Genomic DNA, 21,347 nt, shown 5'->3' with positions numbered 1-21,347 from the left:
ATCTCTTTAAAGTTGTTTATTTCACACTGTAAATATAATGGTTTTCAACTGTATAATTCAGAGTGCTGTGGAATGGCTATGCAGACAGACCACTCCCCTCCGCAAATATTTGTGTAAATAAATTTCTTTAAATCGAACCTCGAAGAATTTGTCTTTATTATAATTTTCATGAGATGAAGTTACTGTGAAAAGCCCCTAGTCACCACACTCCAGCGCCTGTTCGGGTACACAGAGGCAGAATTCGGAATGTCCAAATTACCTAACAGCACGTCGTTCGGGACTTGTGGGAGGAAACCGGAGCACACAAACAGTGACCCAAGCCAGGAATCGAACCTGGGACCCTGGAGCTGTGCTAACCACTGTGCTACCAAATATATCTAGGTGCTCATGACATGTTTCACATTAATCTAATTCATGGATTTCTTTTAAATGTTGTCCACCCCATACCCTTTTAATACAGTATAGTGGAATGTATTCAGTGAATTAGGTCTGAATTATTTAAATGGATGAACCATTTAAAAGTTTAGCAGCTAAGCATTTAATTTATAAAGGAATGATTCGGAAAATGCTTTGGTACAGTACGATTTAATTTAGCTGTTGAATTCCTATGTGCTATCTGGGTTGGTTTTACTATGGAAGAAACCAAAGCTAAGGCAAGTTGTTTTTATCCTGATTTTATTAAATAAAAATGAGATCTTGATGAAGAGACTTTTGTTAATTGGGCACCTCATGAGCTGAATGTTATTTTCTAATTAACTTGTGTGAAATATATATGTCATTTTTGATAGGTTCAAATTTTGTTGAAATTGTGGAAAAATGGCTTCAGTTTGGATGATGGAGAACTCCGAACCTATACAGACCCTACAAATGCTGAGTTTTTGGAATCCATTGGCAAAGGGTAAGATGCTATTAATGCTGAAGTGTTCACAGTGGTTAACACTGCTGCCTATGGCGCTGAGGACCCGGGTTTGATCCCGGTCACTGTCTGTGTGGAGTTTGCACATTCTCCCCGTGTCTGCGTGGGTTTCACCCCCACAACCCATGTTAGGTGGATTTGCAATGCTAAATTGCCCCTCAATGCAAAAAAATAATGAGTACTCTAAATTTATTTATTTGTTTAATTTAAATACTGAAGTGTTGATTTTTTTTTTGTAGGATAATGTAAAATACTTTTTTGCAAATAAATTTACTGGCGTGTTTTCAATGATGAGTTACTTTGAGACACGTAGCTCGAACATGGGACAGAGCTTTACTCAGAACAGAAATGTGATCTGTGAAATTTGACAGTGTCTGCCTTGCATGTGTTATTTTTTTGTATGTTTGTATCTTGTGTATGCTCTTTGCCAAGTCCACCTCTCTCCATTATTGCATGCCATTTGTCTCTCTGTACACACTAATTCTCATTAACTGAACTGCTCCTCCATTATCTCGCATCTTCATTTTTTTTCTCTCCTATCCACCTCCTTGCCCTCTTTCTTCCTCTTTAATCATACATTCTAATCTTCGCATGTATATATCTGATCCAAGCCCGTTGCTTAAATGAAATTCCAGTTATGTTATGTTTTTGTGTGCTTTGCTCCATCCAGGGAGATTCCCGTTGAACTACAAAAGCTGGTTCATGGAAATCAAGTAAGTTTGGATATGGAGGATCACAGAAGTGAAGAATATTTGAAGCACAAATTGAAGTTCAAGGCTTTTTCCGGAGATGGACAAAAACTGGGAAGGTAGGGGGTTATAGTAGTTGGGTTGTTGGTCCATATATTAGATTTGCCGCTTAGAAATGTCATCAAAGCTTAAATAGCCCACCCACACTTTGGCAAATCTGACACAAAGCTGTGCTCCTGCTCCCGACTTATAAGCAAAAACTGAAGCGGGAGAATCCGTCAAAGAAAGTCGTGCATTGTTGTTGTGAGGAATTGGATGATCTCCTAAGGGACTGCTTAGAGTCAGTGGACTGGTCAATATTTAAAAACTCTGCAACCAGCTGAACGAGTACGCCATTACAGTAACTGACTTCATTAGTAAGTGTGTACAAGACTGTGCCAAAGAAGCAAATTCGCGGGTTTCCCAACCGGAAACCCTGGATGAACAGGGATATCCACTGCTTGCTGAAGTCTAGGTCTGAGGCGTTCAAGTCAGGTGACCCTGACCTCTACAAGAAAGCCAGATATGATCTAAAGAAATCCATCAAAGATGCCAAAAGACAGTACTGGACCAAGCTCGAGTCCCAGGCTAGCCACACGGACCCCTGCCGTTTATGGCAAGGTCTGCAAGACATAACAGGCTACAAGATGAAGGCATGTAAAATCGTCTACGACTGGATCCAGAACTTTCTAACCCACAGGCCACAATCAGTAAAGATAGGCAACAACACCTCCTCCTGTAGCCACCTGAGTTGGCCAAGTCCCGATTTAAAATGGTGAACGGCAAAGGCTGAAGGGAAATTCAGCCAACACAGGCAGAAACCAGCAGGTGCAAGTTTGCTGTGTATTTAACTCTGCAAAGGCCCAGACAGCATCGATACTAGCAGCCATCTGCATAATAATGTAGCAACCATTTACATACTAATAAGCAATCCTCGGGAACAATAGCAACATTTGGGACAAACTATATTAAGCTAGACTCCCCGGCGCCAGCAGGAGCCAACACAAGAGAGGTTAATGGACACCTCAAGACCGCCCATCGATCAGGGAACCGCTCTAGTATTGGAGAAATCGAACCAAGCGATTGGAACGAAGTCCAATCACCTAGAACCAGGTACAGGGTCCGCCCCGAAAGGCGGGAAGCCCCTGGGGACTATAAAGTTAAGCCCCCAAGTTCAAATCGTTCTTCTTGACCGGGTCACCCAGCAACGCGAACCAACATTGACCGTGACCGGTTCAACTGCCGCCGAGAGATCGTAAGTCTTAAGTCAACGCTCGCTACGAGATAGGCGCTCCTAGCTATCAATCTATACCAACTTTGAATCCCGCAGACTCCAAACCCGAACAAAAGGCCATTTGTTCCCCTGACCTGGTGGGCCAGTCCGAAGTTAAGTACAGGCCTGTTAGTCGTAGAAATAGCTCAGATGTAGAATTTATGCATGAGTAGCGATTACTGTGTATAATAAATGTGCTTTGATTTAAATCTTACTCATCGGTGTATTGAGTTATTGGTCATTACTCGAACTTGAACCTCGTGGCGGTATAAAGATACCTGGCTACTCGAGAGCAAAGGTTATAAAACAGAGCCAAGTGAACCAATCAAAAGTTAGCAACATATTACTGGCAGCTTTCTGACAGGACCCGAACTAGAAGTGGCTTCACCACTCCGGGAGAACCAATTGGGAACAGAAAACCACAAGTGTTCAAGCAGTTCTGACCAATCCTCATAATTCGGAAGTGTGTGTATGCATGCGTAACCAACAGGGCGATAAGGTAAACTGATAGATTTTTTTGTTGCGACAAAACTGTCGGGAGTTTGTACTTCGGAAATTAGCGAAAGCCGTACCCGTATTTACAGCACCGCCTTAGCTCACCTGTTCCAAATTTAAAAGAAGCATTCGGACAAGAAAGATGGCAGTGCAGGCAATGCAGCGCCTCATGAACCCAGAAGAATTTGCGATCGCAGCGACCAGCAGCAGTAGAGTAGGACAGTGTCCCGTATGCGAGGAACAAATCAGGAAGTACCTCAAAGGGAAAGGATGGCCCCTTTGGAGCGAATTCTGTAACAACGAGGAAACGGGTCCCGGGAGTATAGGACATACTTAGTGGGAGAACCTGAGCGAGATCTACAAGAAGAGCTTGGGGAAAGCTCGCAAGCCAATGGCAATCGTGCCCTGCTTGGCACAGTTGCGAGGCACAGAGAAGGTCGTTAGGACGCTCGGAAAGAGGTAGAAGTCATACATCGAATGAGCAAGGTCGATGTCAGTGAGGTAGAAAGAGAGAACTTAGAGTTAAGTAGGAAGTTGGCAGCAAAAGACGGAGAGGTGGATGATGCCAAGAGGGGACACCAGTCTTGTCTGGCGCACTTAAGCAGCTTCCAGTCCCAGTATGAAAAGGCCTATCAGGATACGCAACGTGCAGTCCTGGTACGAGAAGAAACCGAGAAGCAGGTAGAGGCATTGCAGAGGCAGTGTAGTGACCTGAAGGCAGTGTTAAGAGCACTCCATGCTGCCACCACGGAGCAAAGACAAAGCTCACTAGACCACGCAAAGTGCCGGAAGCAGATTGCAGAGCTGCAATCTCTGCTTTCAGTCCAAAAAGGATTCCAGGAAACCTTTGGAGCAAAATTAGATGAGGAAGCCGGCCCTGATTGGGAAGAGTTAAATGAGACAGCGCAGAGATATGTTCAGGGAACATGTGCACAGGGGAAGCCCCAAAAGAGGATGGATTTCCCCAAGAGGCAGAGGGAGAAATCGCAAAAGTAATCGAAAGTTTATTAGAGCAGGGCGTACTTGGATCAGTAGCCTCCACTAATAATGCCCCGATTTGGCCAGTGAGAAAGCCCGATGGATCATGGCGACTGACAATCTATTACCGGGAACTCAACAAAATCACCCCCGCAGCAGCCCCCACAGTAGCCTCAAGTCCCGAGACCATGCTCAGGCAGGGACTCAATTCCCGATTCTTTACGGTTTTAGACATCAGTAATGGGTTCTGGTCCATTCCATTGGCAGAGGCGTGCCAGTACAAATTTGCCTTCACCTTTAAAAACCAACAGTACACGTGGACATATCTTCCACAAGGATTCCACAGCTCCTCTTCCATTTTCCACCGACAGCTGGCAAATGGTTTAGCCAAATGTTCTCGCCCCGAATGTCTGGTCCAGTACGTAGACGACCTACTACTGCAGACACACCAAGGAAGGGCACATTGAGCTTCTGTCCGAACTCCTGGAACTCTTACACTCAATTGGTTGTAAAGTTAACCCAAAAAAGGTCCAGATTTTGGAAGATAAGGTGATATATTTGGGTACAATTATCACACATGGTAAACGCGAGATCGAGCATAAAATGATTGACTCGATTGCTAAATTGCCCCTTCCCGAGAGCGTTTCAGCCCTCCGGTCGTTTTTAGGACTGGTTGGCTACTGCCGAAACCACATTGACGGTTTCGCCAGTAAGGCAGCACCCCTCTCAGACCTCCTAAAGAAAGGAGCTCCCTGGGAATGGCTTCCGCAGCATACGGATGCTGTGGATGCGTTGAAGCAAGCATTCATAGCAGCCTCCGCACTACAAGTTCCAGACCCGCTTTCCCCCTACGTGATAGAGGTAGCAAGCACAGACCGCACCAAGGTTCCCATTTTACGGGACGGGTCATGAAGAACGTCCTCACGATATTTGGCATTACCCAAAAATTCCACATTGCATACCACCCCCAGTCAAGTGGTATCGTGGAGCGCATGAATCGGACCCTAAAATCCACCCTCAGAAAAATGGTCCAGCAAAACAACACCACTTGGGACTCAGTCCTCCCTTTTGCGCTGATGTTTTTGCGAAATACAGTTTCAACTTCTACAGGTTACACCCCACACGCTCTCATGATCGGACGCCCCATGAAAGGCACAGAATTTTTATTAGGCTTAGATTTGACCAGCCCCGAAGTGACGGCCCTCCCACACTAGAAAGCAGTAGAATAATTAGTGGCGAAACGGTTCAGCTAGCAGCCGCAGTGAAATTGGGCACAAGAAAGAAACAGAGCAAGACTTGTTTCGATAAGTCAGTGCATGCGACTGAGTTCAGTATAGAACAGCAAGTCATGCTCTCCGTATACAACCCCAGCACATTCCTGTCACCAAAGTACTCGGGTCCGTACTCCATTGCAGACAAAGTAAGCCCTTCCGTCTCCAAAATAAAGTACCCCAATGGAAAGACTGCGTGGTTCCATATCAACCAGATGAAGGCATATGGAACACAGTCTAACCACGCACACCACGTCATGCTCGAAGCAGCACACCACATCCCGCCCACAGCCAGCGTAACCCTACCATCCCCCAACACGTCCAGCCCAGCCACGGACTCAACCTCGACTCCACCCCCGAAATATACACTCCGCCCCGGAACGCCCACAGACAGCAGCAGCATCGACTGTGACTCGGACAATAGCCACAGCACACCTCCCTACTATCCCCATGCAACAGGACCCACACCCAGCTGTTCTGTGCACGATTCGAGTGATCCCTTCACGATCACTTTCCCAAACAAACCCCACCACCGACCTACAATGACGAGCCCGATTCCGTCCCCACAGAACTAGACACCACCTACTGGCACAGAGATAATTCGTACAGACTAGTCCGGAATGACGAGAGCGATCCAAAATCACACCGTGCAGCCCTATCAGCCCTGATACACTCGAGAGTTTGGCATCCGGGAGAAGATGACGATCTTGAGTCTGACTCCCAAAACGAGAACCCCTCTGCGACCATGTTCGCAACCGATAACTGAGGTGTCCAGATGATGTTTTAAAAGGAACCGCTTGGGAGAAACGGTGTCCTTTCTGATGGAACCTGCAGCATGTTTTATGTTGTTTGTAGTGTTTTGTTAAATGTTGTATGTCAGACCGGGATAAAAAGAAAATTTCCACGGCCCCACGCCTTTTCGGCCGAAACCTCCTGAGAATTTGTCCACAAAGACTTGTTAATGTCCCAGACGCCAGTTCAGCGGAACTCGTCTGTCGACAGATACACAGACCCCCGTTCATTACTGCCCTTCTGGTTCGAGGAAGGAACCAATACGGCAACCCCCCACAATGACTATTTCTTGCCCGTTCTTGTCGGTTGCTCAGGCAGTGGAGAAACAGCTTGGGACCCGCCCTGCCTGGGAACCCCCCTCTGGTCAGCTACGCTCGGGTAGGGCACACACCCGGGGACTCCATCCAACTCTTACCCGTTGCGGCCCATACGCACCTCATTTCGGAAAATTTGGTTCAAAAAGTTTTGTTTTGTTTCAGGTAACCCTTAGGTTGCCAACCCTCTGCTATTTACATCCTGAAACATTGGGATGGTAAACCGCACAGTCTGCGAAACGGCTCGCACTTGTTCATTATCTGTAAGTGCGTCTTGTCCTGAAATTCGGTTTTTGGGGAAAAAATGAGGGAGTCACACATAGCGACCAATTATAAAGGGAGTAATTGGCACTAAAGGACAGACAGGATATCATACGAGATATTAAACCAAGATAGTAACAGACACTATGCTTGATCCCACAGAACTCCAGAAGCTCCAGGACCGGAGAAGAGAAGAGAAGTGAAAGAAGAAGAACCATGAGGACATCCTCTGCGTGGCTCATCGTTATAATGGACATTTGGTTGCGCGCGAACGCGTCCCCTGACCTCTCCTCCCCCAGCCGTTAATGATTCACTTCCCCACAGTACCCAGAGCCCAGTCATCAGCGACACCACACCATCTTGGTGTGACAGGTTTATAACCTGGTACTCCCTGTCCTACGTGATCGAATCCCTATTGGTATTGGCGATACTCTGCTGCATCATGCAGACTATTCGTCTGAGGAAATGGAGAAGGAGAGTCTACCGCGCTCGCACCCCGGTATAGAACATAGAACAATACAGCGCAGTACAGGCCCTTCGGCCCACGATGTTGCACCGAAACAAGCCATCTAACCTACACTATGCCCTTATCATCCATATGTTTATCCAATAAACTTTTAAATGCCCTCAATGTTGGCGAGTTCACTACTGTAGCAGGTAGGGCATTCCACGGCCTCACTACTCTTTGCGTAAAGAACCTACCTCTGACCTCTGTCCTATATCTATTACCCCTCAGTTTAAAGTTATGTCCCCTCGTGCCAGCCATATCCATCCGCGGGAGAAGGCTCTCACTGTCCACCCTATCCAACCCCCTGATCATTTTGTATGCCTCTATTAAGTCTCCTCTTAACCTTCTTCTCTCCAACGAAAACAACCTCAAGTCCATCAGCCTTTCCTCATAAGATTTTCCCTCCATACCAGGCAACATCCTGGTAAATCTCCTCTGCACCCGCTCCAAAGCCTCCACGTCCTTCCTATAATGCGGTGACCAGAACTGTACGCAATACTCCAAATGCGGCCGTACCAGAGTTCTGTACAGCTGCAACATGACCTCCCGAGTCCAGAACTCAATCCCTCTACCAATAAAGGCCAACACTCCATAGGCCTTCTTCACAACCCTATCAACCTGGGTGGCAACTTTCAGGGATCTATGTACATGGACACCTAGATCCCTCTGCTCATCCACACTTTCAAGAACTTTACCATTAGCCAAATATTCCGCATTCCTGTTATTCCTTCCAAAGTGAATCACCTCACACTTCTCTACATTAAACTCCATTTGCCACCTCTCAGCCCAGCTCTGCAGCTTATCTATATCCCTCTGTAACCTGCTACATCCTTCCACACTATCGACAACACCACCTACTTTAGTATCGTCTGCAAATTTACTCACCCACCCTTCTGCGCCTTCCTCTAGGTCATTGATAAAAATGACAAACAGCAACGGCCCCAGAACAGATCCTTGTGGTACTCCACTTGTGACTGTACTCCATTCTGAACATTTCCCATCAACCACCACCCTCTGTCTTCTTTCAGCTAGCCAATTTCTGATCCACATCTCTAAATCACCCTCAATCCCCAGCCTCCATATTTTTTGCAATAGCCTACCGTGGGGAACCTTATCAAACGCTTTGCTGAAATCCATATACACCATATCAACTGCTCTACCCTCGTCTACCTGTTCAGTCACCTTCTCAAAGAACTCAATGAGGTTTGTGAGGCATGACCTACCCTTCACAAAGCCATGCTGACTATCCCTGATCATATTATTCCTATCTAGATGATTATAAATCTTGTCTCTTATAATCCCCTCCAAGACTTTACCCACTACAGACGTGAGGCTCACCGGTCTATAGTTGCCGGGGTTGTCTCTGCTCCCCTTTTTGAACAAAGGGACCACATTTGCTGTCCTCCAGTCCTCTGGCACTATTCCTGTAGCCAATGATGACATAAAAATCAAAGCCAAAGGTCCAGCAATCTCTCCCCTGGCCTCCCAGAGAATCCTAGGATAAATCCCATCAGGTCCCGGGGACTTATCTATTTTCAGCCTGTCCAGAATTGCCAACACCTCTTCCCTACGTACCTCAATGCCATCTATTCTATTAGCCTGGGGCTCCGCATTCTCCTCCACAGCATTATCTTTTTCCTGAGTGAATACTGACGAAAAATATTCATTTAGTATCTCGCCTATCTCTTCAGACTCCACACACAATTTCCCATCCCTGTCCTTGACTGGTCCTACTCTTTCCCTAGTCATTCGCTTATTCCTGACATACCTATAGAAAGCTTTTGGGTTTTCCTTGATCCTTCCTGCCAAATACTTCTCATGTCCCCTCCTTGCTCGTCTTAGCTCTCTCTTTAGATCCTTCCTCGCTACCTTGTAACTATCCATCGCCCCAACCGAAACTTCACACCTCATCTTCACATAGGCCTCCTTCTTCCTCTTAACAAGAGATTCCACTTCTTTGGTAAACCACGGTTCCCTCGCTCGGCACCTTCCTCCCTGCCTGACCGGTACATACTTATCAAGAACACGCAGTAGCTGATCGTTGAACAAGCTCCACTTATCCAGTGTGTCCAACACTTGCAGCCTACTTCTCCACCTTATCCCCCCCAAGTCACGTCTAATGGCATCATAATTGCCCTTCCCCCAGCTATAACTCTTGCCCTGCGGTGTATACTTATCCCTTTCCATCATTAACGTAAACGTCACCGAATTGTGGTCACTGTCCCCAAAGTGCTCTCCTACCTCCAAATCCAACACCTGGCCTGGTTCATTACCCAAAACCAAATCCAACGTGGCCTCGCCTCTTGTTGGCCTGTCAACATATTGTTTCAGGAAACCCTCCTGCGCACACTGTACAAAGAACGACCCATCTATTGTACTCGAACTATATCTTTTCCAGTCAATATTTGGAAAGTTAAAGTCTCCCATAATAACTACCCTGTTACTTTCGCTCTTATCCAGAATCATCTTCGCTATCCTTTCCTCTATATCCCTAGAACTATCAGGAGGCCTATAACAAACTCCCAACAGGGTGACCTCTCCTTTCCTGTTTCTAACTTCAGCCCATACTACCTCGGAAGAAGAGTCCCCATCTAGCATCCTCTCCGCCACCGTAATACTGCTCTTGACTTGCAGCGCCACACCTCCCCCTCTTTTGCCTCCTTCTCTGAGCTTACTAAAACACCTAAACCCCGGAACCTGCAACATCCATTCCTGTCCCTGCTCTATCCATGTCTCCAAAATGGCCACAACATCGAAGTCCCAGGTACCAACCCATGCTGCCAGTTCCCCTACCTTGTTTTGTATACTCCTGGCATTGAAGTAGACACACTTCAAACCACCTACCTGAACACTGGCCCCCTCCTGCGACGTCAAATCTGTGCTCCTGACCTCTATACTCTCATTCTCCCTTACCCTAAAACTACAATCCAGGTTCCCATGCCCCTGCTGCATTAGTTTAAACCCCCCCAAAGAGCACTAACAAATCTCCCCCCCAGGATATTTGTGCCCCTCAGGTTCAGATGTAGACCATCCTGTCTGTAGAGGTCCCACCTTCCCCAGAAAGAGCCCCAGTTATCCAGAAATCTGAATCCCTCCCGCCTGCACCATCCCTGTAGCCACGTGTTTAAATGCTCTCTCTCCCTATTCCTCATCTCACTATCACGTGGCACGGGCAACAACCCAGAGATAACAACTCTGTTTGTTCTAGTTCTGAGCTTCCATCCTAGCTCCCTGAAAGCCTGCCTGACATCCTTGTCCCCTTTCCTACCTATGTCGTTAGTGCCAATGTGGACCACGACTTGGGGCTGCTCCCCCTCCCCCCTAAGGACCCGGAAAACACGATCCGCGACATCACGTACCCTTGCACCTGGGAGGCAACATACCAAACGTGAGTCTCTCACGCTCCCACAAAATCTCCTATCTGTGCCCCTGACTATAGAGTCCCCAATTACTAATGCTCTGCTCCTCTCCCCCCTTCCCTTCTGAGCAACAGGGACAGACTCCGTGCCAGAGGCCCGTACCCCATGGCTTACCCCTGGTAAGTCGTCCCCCCCACAAGTATCCAAAGCGGTATACTTGTTTCTCAGGGGAACGACCGCAGGGGATCCCTGCACTGACTGCTTTTTCCCAGTCCCTCTTACAGTTACCCACCTATCTCCAATCTTTGGTGTAACTAATTCCCTGAAGCTGCTATCTATGACCCCTTCTGCCTCCCGAATGATCCGAAGTTCTTCCAACTCCTGCTCCAGTTCCCTAACTCAGTCTTGGAGGAGCTGGAGATGGCAGCACTTCCTGCAGGTAAAATCAGCAGGGACACTAACTGCATCCCTCACCTCAAACATCCTGCAGGAGGAACATTGCACTCCCTTCCCTGCCATTCCTCCAACTTTCTACCAAGATCTGGCTAACAACTAAATTAAATTTTTTATAAAAAATAATAATAATATAATAAAATAAAATATGGTACCTACCTCAGACCAATGGGTTTTATTATTAGGTTAGAGGAGGAGGGCGGGTGGGAGACACTACACGTGTAGTGTCTCGGGTTTCCTCTCCACCAGAATTTATTGGTGAGGGTCTTCCCAGACGTCCGCGGGTCGACTTCCTGTTCCCGCCTAAAACACTAATTTTAAAAAAAAAATTCTCAGCTCCTGCTGAAATTGACTAACCAGCCAGCTCCACTCCCGCCAAAATCGACTGGCCTGCCCCTGCAAATACAAGTGCTTTTAAAGGACAGACTTACCTCCCAGCAACCACTTCCGCACTGCTCCCGCTGAAACTGACTCACCAGCTGTTCTCATGCCGAAATCGACTGGCCTGCCCCTGCAGAGACAAGTGCTTTTAAAGGACAGACTTACCTCCCAGCAACCACTTCCGCACTGCTCCCGCTGAAACTGACTCACCAGCTGTTCTCCCGCCGAAATCGACTGGCCTGCCCCTGCAAAGACAAGTGCTTTTAAAGGACAGACTTACCTCCCAGCAACCACTTCCGCACTGCTCCCGCTGAAACTGACTCACCAGCTGTTCTCACGCCGAAATCGACTGGTATATAGAATAAGATCCCTATTTTTGGATACGACCAGACCCGCGATCTATAATAAAGAACATTCATTTGCGTTTTGTTGTAAATAAAGAAATGTTCATGAGCAATTGTACAATCCTGACCTTGACTGCCAAGCCAGGAAAATGTGTATAAAACTGCTATGATTTTGTTTGTATGGATTAGGAAGTTAGTGTGATGAAATATTTGAGTGAGTGTAGTTTATTAAGGATAGTTAGAGGTTCCCATTTTCTAATTTTGTAATGCATGTCCCTGTTTGACATAGCGCCCCTCAGAATGTCAGTTAAAATTTTCTTGCATAGTTATGGTCAGTGTAGAGGCCACAGAAGAGTGCTCGCCGGGTCAGGGAATGGAAAGCAATGCAGTTATGTGATCCTTCACGCTTCGCGTTAGGATCACAAGGAGGGATTGTAGCCACCTGAGTTGGTCAAGTCCCGATTTAAAATGGCGAATGGCAAAGGCTGAAGGGAAATTCAGCCAACACAGGCAGAAACCAGCAGGTGCAAGTTTGCTGTATATTTAACTCTGCAAAGGCCCAGACAGCATCGATACTAGCAGCCATCTGCATAATAATGTAGCAACCATCTACATACTAATAAGCAATCCCCGGGAACAATGGCAACATTTGGGACAAACAAAACTAAGCCAGACTCCCTGGCGCCAGCAGGAGCCAACACAAAAGAGATTAACGGACACCTCAAGACCGCTCATTGATCAGGGAACCGCTCCAGTATTGGAGAAATCGAACCAAGCGATTGGAACGAAGTCCAATCACCTAGAACCAGGTACCGGGTCCGCCCCGAAAGGCGGGAAGCCCCTGGGGACTATAAAGTTAAGCCCCCAAGTGCAAATCGTTCTTCTTGACCGGGTCACCCAGCAACGCGAACCGACATTGACCGTGACCGGTTCAACTGCCGCCAAGAGATCGTAAGTCTTAAGTCAACGCTCGCTACGAGATAGGCACTCCTAGCTATCAATCCGTACCAACTTCGAATCCCGCAGACTCCAAACCCGAACGAAAGGCCATTTGTTCCCCTGACCTAGTGGGCCAGTCCGAAGTTAAGTACAGGCCTGTTGTAGAAGTAGCTTAGACGTAGAATTTGTGCATGAGTAGCAATTACTGTGTATCATAAATGTGCTTTGATTTAAATCTTACTAATCGGTGTATTGAGTTATTGGTCATTACTCGAACTTGAACCTCATGGCGGTATAAAGATACCTGGTGACTCGAGAGCAAAGGTTATAAAACAGAGCCAAGTGAACCAACCAAAAGTTAGCAACACTCCACGATCATCCTCAATACCGGTGCCCCACAAGGCTGTGTCCTCTGCCCCCTACTAATACACCTATGACTGTATGGCCAAATTCCCCTCCAACTCGATTTTCAAATTTGCTGATGACACCACCTTAGTGGGTCGGATTTCAAACAATGACAAGACAGAGTACAGGAATGAGATAGAGACTGGTGAACTGGTGCGATGACAATAATATCTCCCTCAATGTCAACAAAATGAAGGAGATTGTCATCGACTTCAGAAAGCGTAGTGGAGAACATGCTCCTGTCTACATCAATGGGAACGAAGTAGAAAGGGTCGAGAGTTTCAAGTTTTTAGGTGTACAGATCACCAACAGCCTGTCCTGGTCCCCCCATGTCGACACTATAGTTAAGATAGCCCACCAACGACTCTACTTTCTCAGAAGACTAAGAAAATTTGTCATGTCAGCTACGACCCTCACCAACTTCAACAGCTGCACCATACAAAGCATTCTTTCTGGTTGTATCACAGCTTGGTATGGAGTCTGCTCTGCCCAAGACCGTAGGAATCTACAAAGGGTTGTGAATGTAGCCCAGTCCATCATGCAAACCAGCCTCCCATCCATTGACTCTATCTATAATTCCCGCTGCCTCAGAAAGGCAGCCAGCATAATTAAGGACCCCACGCACCCCGGACATACTCTCTTCTACCTTCTTCTGTCAGGAAAAAGATACCAAAGTTTGAAGTCACGTACCAACCGACTCAAGAACAGCTTCTTCCCTACTGCCATCAGACTTTTGAATGGACCTACCTCATATTAAGTTGATCTTTTCTCAACACCTTACTATAACTGTAACATTATATTCTGCAGTCTCCTTCCTTCCCTATGTACGGTATGCATTGTTTGTGTGGTATGCATTGTTTGTGCAGCATGCAAGAAACAAAACTTTTCACAGTATGACCATGCATCAACACATCAGAACAGGAATAGCCCCTCCTCCCACACCAATATGGAATAACAGTCCCCCCCCATCCATCTTCACTATTTAAGTATTTCCCTGGCGTCATACTCTATATTACATATTTTCAGGGTTTTAATCATTTACATGCGTCAATCCCAACAAAAAGAAAAGACGGGAGAAGGAGGCGTTACATCTGGGGTACCTCGCCTCCGTCCCCCCTTTGGGCGTGCAATGGCATGGCTCGTTTGCCGGTTTTATTTACAGGCTTTGCCGGGGGGGGGGGCGGTGGGGGGAGGTTGCTTCTCCCCATACAGGGTTAATTCGGCCTGTGCTTGCCCCCGCTCTGACCTAGGACCTTTTGACCCTGCTGTTGGGTCCTTCCTCTGCAGCCTTGTTTTTCAGCACCCCGTCATTTGCCCTGGCTGTTTCCATTTCCCTCCCCCTTTATTTCTTGGCACTTTACTGGCCCTTCTGCGGGGCCCCCTCCCCTTTGCTCTATTGGGTGTTGGCGTCAAACAGGTCCTGGAACAAATTGGTGAATGGCTTCCACATCTTGTAGAAGTACTCTTTCAACCCCCGGATGGTGAATTTGACTTTCTCCAGGTGGAGAAATTTCGACAGGTCAGCCAGCCAGTCTGCAGCTTTGGGTCACGCCGCTCCTCGCCAGCCGAGTAGGATTCTTCAGCGGGTGATTTGGGAGGCAAGGGCATTGGCTTCCCTACCGGTTTGATACCTTGAAGACTGCAACTTTCGGGCATGGCTCCAACCTCACCCCTACAACCTTGCACATTGCTTCAGAGAAGTCTATCCAGAACCCAACAGGTCTGGGGCATGCCCAGAACATGTGGGTGTAGTTGGCCGGGCCTCCCTGGCGCTGTTCACATTTGTGATTGCTGGTTCTCAGCATGCCTACAACTACTCTTCTGACAACAGACCTACTTAAGTTTCTTGTCCTTGAAAGATATGTAAGATTGACATTTGTAAATAAAGAGTCAAATCTGGATTACAAGTTAATTTGGATAATGAAGGCCCTTTTAAAATTACTGATGTGATCAGCCTTGATAGCTTGTTGGGCAGTAATTTCTAAACACTTTTTGCATGGAATAATTCCACCTGATGTACCTTTCACATTGCCTTTTCTGAGTTTGATCCAATGGTCAACCCTTTGTTATCATTCTTGGTGCCATAGTAGACCGGTTTTAACCTTTGCAGAAAAAGGTAAACTACCAACCAGAGTGTTCTACTTGTTGATATCTCATAGCTTCTACCATCGAGCAAAAAGGAACATTGGTGGATGTGATAGCAGACACTATCCTGAACAGTAGTTATTTAATCGATTCATCCATGGAATGTTGGTGTTGTCAGCAAGGCCAACATTTATTGACCATCCCTAATCACTATTGCTTGAACTGGCATGGGGCCGGTTTGGCACAGTGAGCTAAACAGCTGACTTGTGATGCAGAACAAGGCCAGCAGCGCAGGTTCAGTTCCCGTACCAGCCTCCCCGAACAGGCGCCGGAATGTGGTGACTAGGGGCTTTTCACAGTAACTTCATTGAAGCCTACTTGTGATAATAAGCGATTATTATTATTATATTATTGAACTGTTGCAGTCCATGTGGTAAAGGTACGGCCACAAAGGTGTCAGATAGTTCCAGAATTTTGTCAATATATTTCCAAGTCAGGACAGTGTAACTTGGAAGTGCTGATGTTTCAATCTGTCTGCTTCCCTTGTCCTTCTGGGTGGTAGGAATTTGGGAGATGCGTTTGAAGAAGTCTTGGTGAGTTTCTTCAGTGTATTTTATTGATGGAATCCTGCAGATATGGTACATTAGTAGTGTAGAGAGTGAATGTAAGCTGGTGGATGGGATCCCAATTTGAAATAAGATTGACCTCGACTTGGGTATCTAAAGAATAATCTTTTCTGCATTTGAAGCACTTTAAATGAATGAAAGATGTACCGTTTTTTTAGTGTATTGTTTCCCAAATTGTAACTCAATGAGAAAGTGCCTACTGTTGGCTATCATCGTTTTCTTTTTGCTTTTATCCTTTGTATAGCCCAACTCCAACCATAGTTAGCACACCATCTTCTCCTGAGGAAGAATTCAAATATTTTGTTAATTTTGTGGATGTAAATGATTCTGAGCCAACAACCAATGTTCAAATTCGTCTAGCAGATGGAAGTCGTTTGGTACAGAAATTCAATCAAACTCATCGGTAAGATTTGATATGTTTCTCACTTTATGATGTGACCACAGTGCCCCTTTTCATGTGTTCACGTACATCCACAACCATACTGATAGCTGTGATAGCTAAGCCTGGATTTTCACTCGCAGACTGGGAACATGGAGTTGGGACATTTCCTGGCTATGCGAATCAGACCAGGGAGAAAGTGGGCCAGAAGGTTGGACTTTCATTGTGGGAGGCGCATGCATTAAAGTGGGGCCCGCCAACCTCAGAAAAAGTGCAGAGTCTGCTCGGTGTTCCGGCCAGCGTCCGTGTGCTGGGCCTTTGTTATTTTACTTATTTTTTTATAAATGTAAGTGTACCCAATTATTTTTTTTTCCAATTATGGGACAATTTAGCGTGTCCAATCCATCGAACCGGCACATCTTTGGGTTGTAGGGGTGAAACCCACGCAAACACGGGGAGAATGTGCAAACTCCACAGGGCCGGGATTCAAACCCGGGTCCTCAGTGCAGTAGTCCCAGTGCTAACCACTATGTCACATGCTGCCCTTGCCCTTTGTTATTTTAAAGGTTAACAAAGCATAAAACATCCCTTCAGCTCTCACGCCCACACACTCTCCATGCCATCTCAAAACTCCCCACCCACCCCCGTGGTCCCTCATTCGCAAAGCTACCCACCCCCTCATCTTTCTACCCCCAATGCCACCTATGCCCCTACCCACTTCCATATATCCCAAATACCAGCCTACATAGCTCTAGTCACACCCTCATGCACCTCATAGACCCAGTGCCACCCTATGCTCACCTACCCATAACCCTTGTCCCTTGGCTCATTCCCTCCACTCATCTCCATGGCCCTTTAAGCCATTTTGTCAACTCATACCAACCCATACCCACCCACCACCCTTTGACCTTAAGCATGCTAACTGGCCTTGTATCAACATTGGGCAAACCTGAGGAGCCATGATGAATCACTTTTTTTTTAAACTCCACAAATATCAACTAATCTGTTATGCAAACATCTCTATTTGATAACCACATGGAGCTGCCAATCAAACTGCATACCTAACAGGCACCCCACTGCGTTAATATCAGGTTGTAAAATCAGTCGTGTCGCATAAATCGTATAACGATAGCCCATAGACGGTGAAATATCATGCACTGTTTTTTTTAAAGGCCACACTTTTTAAAGAAGAATGAAAGCCCCAAAGCATTAAACACCTTGACAGCTCCAATGAGTTAGTTCTTTGACAGCTTTGATAGTTCTTCAATACTAAGTTTCTGCGCATTTTACATAGAATTATGTATGCTTTTAATAATCTCAAAGATGCCTTGCCTCTTCCAAAGGGCACCTGACCTATTCCAAATGTATTCTGGGACCATATCCAAAGGGGTACTCTACTTCTCCCAAAGGGTACCCATGTTCCGACCTGGTCTAATCTGCACACTTCAGATTTCAGGCACCTGCATCATCAAACTCGCGCGAGTGGCGGCAGCTGCTGATTTATATAAGCATCCGCCTCTGTGACCCAGAAATGTGTTATTTAGAACCCACACCCTGCAAACATGGTGGTAGCAGCTGTCTGTGAATAATTTTAAACGGATTTAATGTTGAATTTGATTGAGAAAAATGAACACAAATTAGTGCCAGGAAGAAAAAACAACCTGAACACATTGTGCAAAATCGAAATGACTGCTGCCACAACAATGATGCTTAACTGCAGCTCATAATTAATTGGGAAGTTGATTATTCATGGAGGAATTTGAGACATTAAAACAAAATGCAGAAAGCCATTCAAATAGCTTTTTGAAAGGCATCAGCAAAAGAAACAGTCGGCTACATCATTTCGTGGGCAGGAAAGGAAGGGTTAAATTTGATTAGTAGCTAGAAGATGAGAGGATGACAGTTTTAAAATCCAAAGTCAATTTCAAAGCCTGAGGCAGGTTAATTTGACATTCTGCACACCCAAACACACAAAGGATTTGACTGGAAAGGATAAGCTCACAATATCGCAGGCCTTAGATCCTGTGAGAACAAATAAAGTCGCATGTAGATAGATGAAGACATTGACTGTCCAAATGGCTAGCCATCAGTTAACTCAAAAAAAAAAGGCAGCAGGATTGATGCAATGAAACAGAAACAAAAAATGTGCAGCAAAGAGAAAGATGTGCAGGAGCTGTGGACAACCACATGAGTTCACAGACAGATGGAAATGTCCTGTATTCTGATCAAACCACAGTGTGTAAAAGCCAAATCACTGGGAAAAGATGCACAGAACAAAGGATGAAGACAGTAAATGAGTGGCAGAGCAACAAGGCGAAGGAGAAGAAACCAAAACATCCATATCCTGGGAGAATCAGATCAATGTCTTGGAGTTGAACAGAGACTATGCATAATCCCTATTCCAGATGCTTTGCCCTCAATGTCAAACATCTGTGGTATAATGGATATTTAAGCCAAAGATACATTTGTTTTCTTTCAATCTTCTTGAGTTTCTGAATCACAGTCAGGAGGCTTTAATGTGCATTCATCAGAAATTTTTGTTTTATTTACAGAATTAGTGATATTCGTCAATTTATCATTCAACATCGTCCTACCTTTGCTACTTCCTCTTTTGTATTGATGACTACTTTCCCAAATAAAGAACTGTCGGATGAAGAGCAGACTTTGCAAGAGGCCAAATTACTTAATGCGGTCATTGTTCAGCGTCTGAAGTAACTTCATCTTTCTGGGGCCTTAACATCTTTCAGTATGCTGAATCTGAACTGCGTGTCAAAAGGTGGTAAAATTGCTATGACTTTCACCCCAAACTATCTTCGCACTCGAAGGAGGAATAAAGGTGTTGTGGACCTGCAGGAGGAGGCTAACCTCTCCCTCTTATGAAGGCTTACCAGAACACTTACCTGTACATTAAATATTAACTGTTAATATGTACAAGTCTACTACTTCTCAATTAGGAAATCCTGTGTAATATCAGTAACTGGAAACATGCTCCAAAAGTAAGTAGAGATTTTGGATGACTGTTATAATCTTGAAACTTGGTTTAAAGAACCACTACTTTATTTGGGCTAGACTCACTTGAACTTTTTCAAAACTTATTTTAAGCTGTCCATCCGGAAATGAAAAATGCACTTTGTAATAAGGGCAGGTGTTGTATTTATGCATGATAGTAGTTGAATGCCAGTATTGCATATATTATTGACATTTTATGGGATCTGTAAAAAAGTAATGAAAATGTATATACTGTTGGTAACCTCAATTGTGGAATAAAATGTCCTTGAAATGTATTCCATAAAAGTATGCTATAGTGAATGTTGCTTCAGTTGCCACTTCCAGCTGTTTCCTTGAGATGAATATTACCAGCCATGTCTGAAATGTCTTGAATTAAAAGATTCTTTGAGAGTGGCTGCAGCAGAAAGTGCATGTTTTATAGCTGTTTGTGAAACTAGTTAAAAAGTTTACTTTGATATCTCAAAAAATTGGAATGCACTTATTCTTAAAAAAATATATTCCATGGATAAAGTTTGAGTTATGAGGTGGTTATCACTGATAGTATAAAGATTGTTATTGATTATTTTGTTTTATTTTTATATTGAGAGCTGGTTATGTAGGCAATGAATTATGGCATGTAGGAAAATAAGCTACAGTTCTGGACTATGCTGATTACATATAAGGGAGGGAGGAACCGTTGAACAATTATCATAAAATGATTTCTACCAAGAATCATTCTGTTTGTTCAAAACAGCAACCAAGTTTTGTGAAATGGCTGTCACATCAATGCAAGTGAGACAAATATGTTCCATTCTGCTTCATCAGGGAAGAGTTATCATTTTAGTCTCTATTATCATTTTAGTCTCTGCTACTATTCATTGGATTGAATGTACACGGGACAACATGCTGCTTTCTTTTTGTACAGAACTTCTGTTTACTTCTATACCATGTCAGAAAAATCTTTTTTTTTAATATTCTGTGCTTTTCTTCCACAAATGTTCTCAGAAAACTATTTAAAATGTTGAGTTGAATCTTTGCCATCATTTTGAACACTATAATTTTAAACTATGAAAAATGAATATTATTCAGCGTTGATTGAGTAGCCTGGTCTGAATCTCATGTTACTGCTGGTTGGCTGTGTGGATGACAGAAGTTTTACAACTATATCTAAGCATTCAAGATCTTTTTAGTTGGTAGAAATGTGTCTTGTCCTTTCTTGGTAATGTTTGAAATGGGTGAGTTCTCACTAAATTGAAAAGTATAGGAAAACTTTACAATGTTTGGCTATTATACGTAAACTTAAGCCTGTAGATAAGAGACTTTGACTTTTATTAAATCTTTTGTATTTTCATCCAAAACCTTTCCTTTAAGTTTCAGGAAGGACGTACAAAATTAGTGTTTTATAACTTGTTAATGAAACTCCAAACTTCATAATAATAATAATAAAAATAATAAATTTTATTGTCACAAGTAGGCTTACATTAACAGTGCAATGAAGTTACTGTGAAAAGCCTGTAGTCACTTCATTCCGGCGCCTGTTCAGGTACACAGAGAGAGAATTCAGAATGTCCAATTCACATCACAGCACGTCTTTCGGACTTGTGGGAGGAAACCGGAGCATCTGGCGGAAACCCACGCAGACAAAGGGAGAACGTGCAGACTCCGCACAGGCAGTGGCCCAAGCTGGGAATCGAACCTGGGACCCTGGCACTGTGAAGCAACAGTGCTATCCACTGTATTGACACATATTGACATGATCCAATTTTTGCTAGGAGATTTGCATTTTTGTGGGTTTAAAAGAGACATCATCAATGGTATTTATTGTTAATTACATTAAATCTTCAAAAATTTG

The 21,347-nt window shown here is 44.9% G+C and overlaps 1 protein-coding gene across 2 annotated transcripts in view; it reads left to right on the top strand.

Moving 5' to 3' along the window:
• LOC140385506 (NSFL1 cofactor p47-like) overlaps window positions 1-20,590 on the top strand; it is an 81,501-nt gene extending 60,911 nt beyond the window's left edge. For both annotated transcript variants that reach the window (XM_072467729.1, XM_072467730.1), the window contains exons 6-9: window positions 789-898; window positions 1,587-1,724; window positions 16,373-16,531; window positions 19,060-20,590. In XM_072467729.1, the coding sequence (XP_072323830.1) occupies window positions 789-898; window positions 1,587-1,724; window positions 16,373-16,531; window positions 19,060-19,222 (570 nt within the window). In that variant the 3' untranslated portion in view covers window positions 19,223-20,590. The remainder of the gene's footprint in view (window positions 1-788; window positions 899-1,586; window positions 1,725-16,372; window positions 16,532-19,059) is intronic.
• Window positions 20,591-21,347: the final 757 nt, after the last annotated feature.

Source organism: Scyliorhinus torazame, chromosome 11, assembly GCF_047496885.1.
Source record: "Scyliorhinus torazame isolate Kashiwa2021f chromosome 11, sScyTor2.1, whole genome shotgun sequence".
NCBI classification, from domain to species: domain Eukaryota; kingdom Metazoa; phylum Chordata; class Chondrichthyes; order Carcharhiniformes; family Scyliorhinidae; genus Scyliorhinus; species Scyliorhinus torazame.
The sequence above is the reverse complement of the archived record's forward strand: the minus strand, read 5'-3'. Positions and strand labels throughout refer to the sequence as shown.